Source organism: Octopus bimaculoides, chromosome 3 (genome assembly GCF_001194135.2).
Source record: "Octopus bimaculoides isolate UCB-OBI-ISO-001 chromosome 3, ASM119413v2, whole genome shotgun sequence".
Taxonomy (NCBI): domain Eukaryota; kingdom Metazoa; phylum Mollusca; class Cephalopoda; order Octopoda; family Octopodidae; genus Octopus; species Octopus bimaculoides.
This window is the reverse complement of record NC_068983.1, coordinates 24,951,559-24,955,920: the sequence shown is the minus strand read 5'-3', so window position 1 is coordinate 24,955,920 and position 4,362 is coordinate 24,951,559. Positions and strand designations below refer to the sequence as shown.

General features: G+C 36.3%; 1 protein-coding gene across 2 annotated transcripts in view; it reads right to left on the bottom strand.

Moving 5' to 3' along the window:
• Positions 1-1,243: 1,243 nt before the first annotated feature.
• LOC106882324 (uncharacterized) overlaps positions 1,244-4,362 on the bottom strand; it is a 34,216-nt gene continuing 31,097 nt past the window's right edge. For both annotated transcript variants that reach the window (XM_014932966.2, XM_014932967.2), the window contains exons 14-15: positions 4,158-4,279; positions 1,244-1,973 (exon numbers count right to left, since the gene is read on the bottom strand). In XM_014932966.2, coding sequence (XP_014788452.1) covers positions 1,690-1,973; positions 4,158-4,279 — 406 coding nt within the window. In that variant the 3' untranslated portion in view covers positions 1,244-1,689. The remainder of the gene's footprint in view (positions 1,974-4,157; positions 4,280-4,362) is intronic.

Below are 4,362 nucleotides of genomic sequence, written 5' to 3'. Positions count from 1 at the left end.
GTCGTAGACTCTTGTTGCTGATGTGGCGACGGCGGTGGTCATCGTTGGCTGGACGAAGCTGTTGAAGTGGTCGCTGGCTATTTGTTGCTGCTGCTGTCGTGTGGTACACGGAACAGATCTCAAAGAGAAACTGGATCGAGAAAAATTTGGCCGCCGAGTTAAAGCTATTTATAACAAACTATTGGCTCCCGATGGCTTCAGTTTAATACTCTATCACGTGACCTTATTAGGGGCCGTGATTGGTCAGTTTGCGTTCTGGCGGGAAAGGTTCGAAGAATTTGCCGATTCGAATAATGATCAGTCACGTGATGACAAGGTTAATGTTTTCCGCTACGTTCGCGTTCGTTTATATTTAAATGAGAAGAATGGCGATAGCAGTTTTGTATCTAATGGCGATAGGTAGTTTTGTTTGTAATGGCGATCGAGGTGTTAGTTTCACTACATTAGTATCAAATAGCAAGTACTTAGCCTAAAATCAAGAAGTGATTTTAGGTTAATTTCGTAGATAAACACTTATCATTTGAAGATTAATATTCTTCATTGAAATTCTCTATATTTTTTTAAAGACGATAAACATTAAGAAAACTGTGTTGTTGATGTCATTTCTTAAGGTGCTCACAAAGTATGTTAACAGGCACGTTGGAGTGGTTTAATGTTATCTATTTTAAGTATCTATATATGTACCTTATTTAAGCGTCAGCAAAAGTGTCAATCTTTTTCAGATTCACAAATTGATGAAATATATTTGTAAAATTTGCATGCAATCACAACTTAAAATATATTTTAAGCGTAAATAATTGGTAGAGCATGGGAAAACCATAAGCATGGGGAAAATTTTGAAATGACGTTCTATGTTTTGTTCAGAAAGAGCATAACTCACAGCTTTCAGAAGACTTTAAACTTTTCAGATAGTTTGAGTGAGATATGACATTTTCCTCGGATAAGTAGACGCGACTCAGAAAATAGACTTCTTTGAGAAGACTGTTTGTAATTAAGACACATCTGAGAACTAAAAACCTTTCAAAGTTTAGCCTTTTCTCACTTATAAAATGGGTAGGACTCCTGCTGTTCAAGCTATAGTCATTTGCAACAACAAAGTAAAACGTCCAATATTGACTTTAACCTTATTTTTCTCATCTGATGTACTTCGTAAGCGCCATCACATACATCAATCTACATAACCTTAAAACACACACACACACACACACACACACACACACACACACACACACACACACACAATCATACGCTCCAGAAATGATAAATAAATAGATTAATAAAGAAATGAAAACTGGTCTGACAAGAAACAATTGTCACTTTATTAGACAATGCTGAAATGTTCCTTGAGAAAATATATTTATAGAGTAATATAACATATTTTGATAGGCACGAGGTAAATTATGTAAAAGTGAAATATTCAATTGATTTGGATCTGTATTTTATTGTGTTATAATTTTATCGAACCGGGAGGAATGAACAAACTCCTTCGAATTCGAACTCCGAGCTATTCAGCAAAGAATTTAATATTATATGAGCTGTGGATTATCATACATTATAATAATGTTCATAATGTTGAAATAATATTCATTAACAATAATAACCCAAATATACTGATAAAGATATATCGGTAAGGTTTAATATTATATTTCACGTTTTGGTTGTAATATTTATAGAATTTAAAGACGAAATTTAATATTTTCCTGTAACTGAAAATACCGAATTTCTCGAATGCCCTCCACATGCTGCAAGGGAGTTTCCCGAACAAGGAAGGTAACAGAAACTTTCAGCTTGAAGAATGGTTTTGTACTTATTTCTGCAATAACATTCCAATCCTTTTTGTAAACCAGCAAAATCATATCCTTCTATCCTGCAAAATGCCAAACACACGTCAACAGTCATGTTTCTAATGCGGATACTAGAACCTTCCATGTTTCCGAATGGGTTGTCATCCAACCAGCAACCGAGATAAGAACCTTCATGAAGAAAACAAATGAAGATAAATTAAGACATAGAGAATTACAATGAGTAAATAAACAAAACATTTATATAAATTAGGATTCAGTTGCTGCCGCGGCCGCCACTGCCCTGCTGCTGCTACAACTACTGCTACTAACACTAACAACAACAACAACAACAACAGCACTGGTATTCTTTTTACTATAGGGTTAAGGCCTGAAACTTGGAGGTCGGATTCTAGTCGATTACACTGACCCCCAAACTCAACCGGTACTTATTTCATCGATAGGATGAAATTCAAAGTCGACCTCGGAGGGAGTTTAAATTCAGAATGTAAAGGCGGACAAAATGCTGCTAAGAATCTTGTCCGGTGTGCTAAAGATTCTGAAAGCTAGGTTCCTTAATAATCCTTTCTACGTTAGGCACAAATCTCGATATTTTAGAGAGGGAGCTAATCGAATACACTGACCACCCACCACGGCCTTCAACTGCTACTTATTTTATCGACCAGGCAAAGGATGAAAGAAGAAGAAGAGTAGTAGTAGTAGTAGTAGTAGTAGTAGTAGTAGTAGTAGTAGTAGTAATGATAATAATAATACTTTCTATTATAGGCACAAGACCTGAAATTTGGGTGAGGAGATGAGTTGATCATATCGACCCTCAGTACTTGACTGGTACTTAATCTATCGCCCCCGAAAGATGAAAGGCAAAGTCGACCTCGGCGAAATCTGAACTCAGAACGTAAAGACGGACGAAATGCCGCGAAGCGTTTTGTCCGGTGTGTTAACAAATCTGCCAGCTCGCCGCCTTTGTGATAATAATAATAATAATAATAATAATAATAATAATAATAATAATAATAATAATAATAATAATAATAATAATAATAATAATAATAATAATAATAATAATAATAATAATAATAGTTTCAGATTTCAAGGCCGGTAATTTAGATTCAAGAGTCCAACTGGCATTTATTTTATTGAACCCGAGATGATGAAAGGTGACATCAACACCGGCAGCATTTGAACACAAAACGTAAAATTGGAAGAAATGGCGCTAAACCTTTTTTTTCCCCCCCCAGTGTAGTGACGATTCTGCCTCTTTTCTGCTATAAGCACAGGGCTTGAAATTTTGTGGGAGGAGTTTAGTCAAATACATCGACTCGAGGTTGTAACTGGTAATCTATATTATCGACCCCGAATAAATGAAAGGCAAGGTTGACTGCAGTGTTATTTGAACTCAGAACTAGAAGATATGTCACTAAGCATTTTGTCCAATGCGCTCATGTTTCTTCCAGCTTGCAATTTAACTAATTCACTTATATTTGTAAGCTTGGCGAGCTGAGAACGATGTGTTTAGCTTCCAGTACTCGATTTCCTGTCTACGAAGCATGCGTATGGACCATAAAAACGTGGTCAGTGAAGCCGACCACCTTGCTCTCTGTGTACGTGTAAGTACTTTAAGAAATTTCAGAATAAGCAAAACAAGATTTTGAACGCAAGTCACATAAAACTATTGAACATTTATTTGTTCTAATATATTGCTTTCAAATTTTGGCACAAGGCCAGCTGTTCCTGAGAGAAGGCACTTATTTTATCGACTCGTAAGGAAGAAATGCTAAGTCAACCTCGGTGGAATTTAAACTCAGAATATAAAGACTGACGAAATGCCGCTAAGCATTTTGCCCGGCGTGCTAACGACTCTACCAGCTCGCCGCCTTCCGTTACTTCTAATATATTAAGAGTGGAAATATGACGAGCGTCCATTTTCTTTTCCTCTCATTTCTCTGTTTTTAGTAAATTCACCAAGCTGATCAAATACGGGGTTAAATCAAGGACTTACATAGGTACAAAGAAAAAAGCAAAAACTTTATCGAAAATTCTGCACAAGAAAATTTCAGGCAGAATGCCCGCCATTCCCTCAAGAGGAAATTTAACATATAATATTGGTTTCAAATTTTGGCACAAGGCCAGCAACTTTAAGGTAGTGGATAAGTCAATTACATTGACCCCCAACGCTCAACTGGTACTTATTTTATCCACACCCAAGGATGAAAGACAAAGTCGACCACGGTGGACTACAACGTACAGACGGACGAAATTCTGCTAATAGTTACAATAACAAAAACAAATTTGCCTAAACCTCAAAATATCGTACTGCAAGCAGTAACAACAAAGGGGCAAAGAAGTCATATTTACCTTCATAAACTCCAAAACTTCCAATTTCTCCGGTGCTGTAAACACTGTTTACTAGATTTCCGCCACAAATTTGCGATGTATTTCCAGAACACTTTGCCCAGCAATAACCAGACTTTCCGTATCTAAATATGTTTAAGAATTCAGAATCTCATACGAGTAGATATGTCTGCATCAATCTATGCATGGAGTATTTAAATATATATAT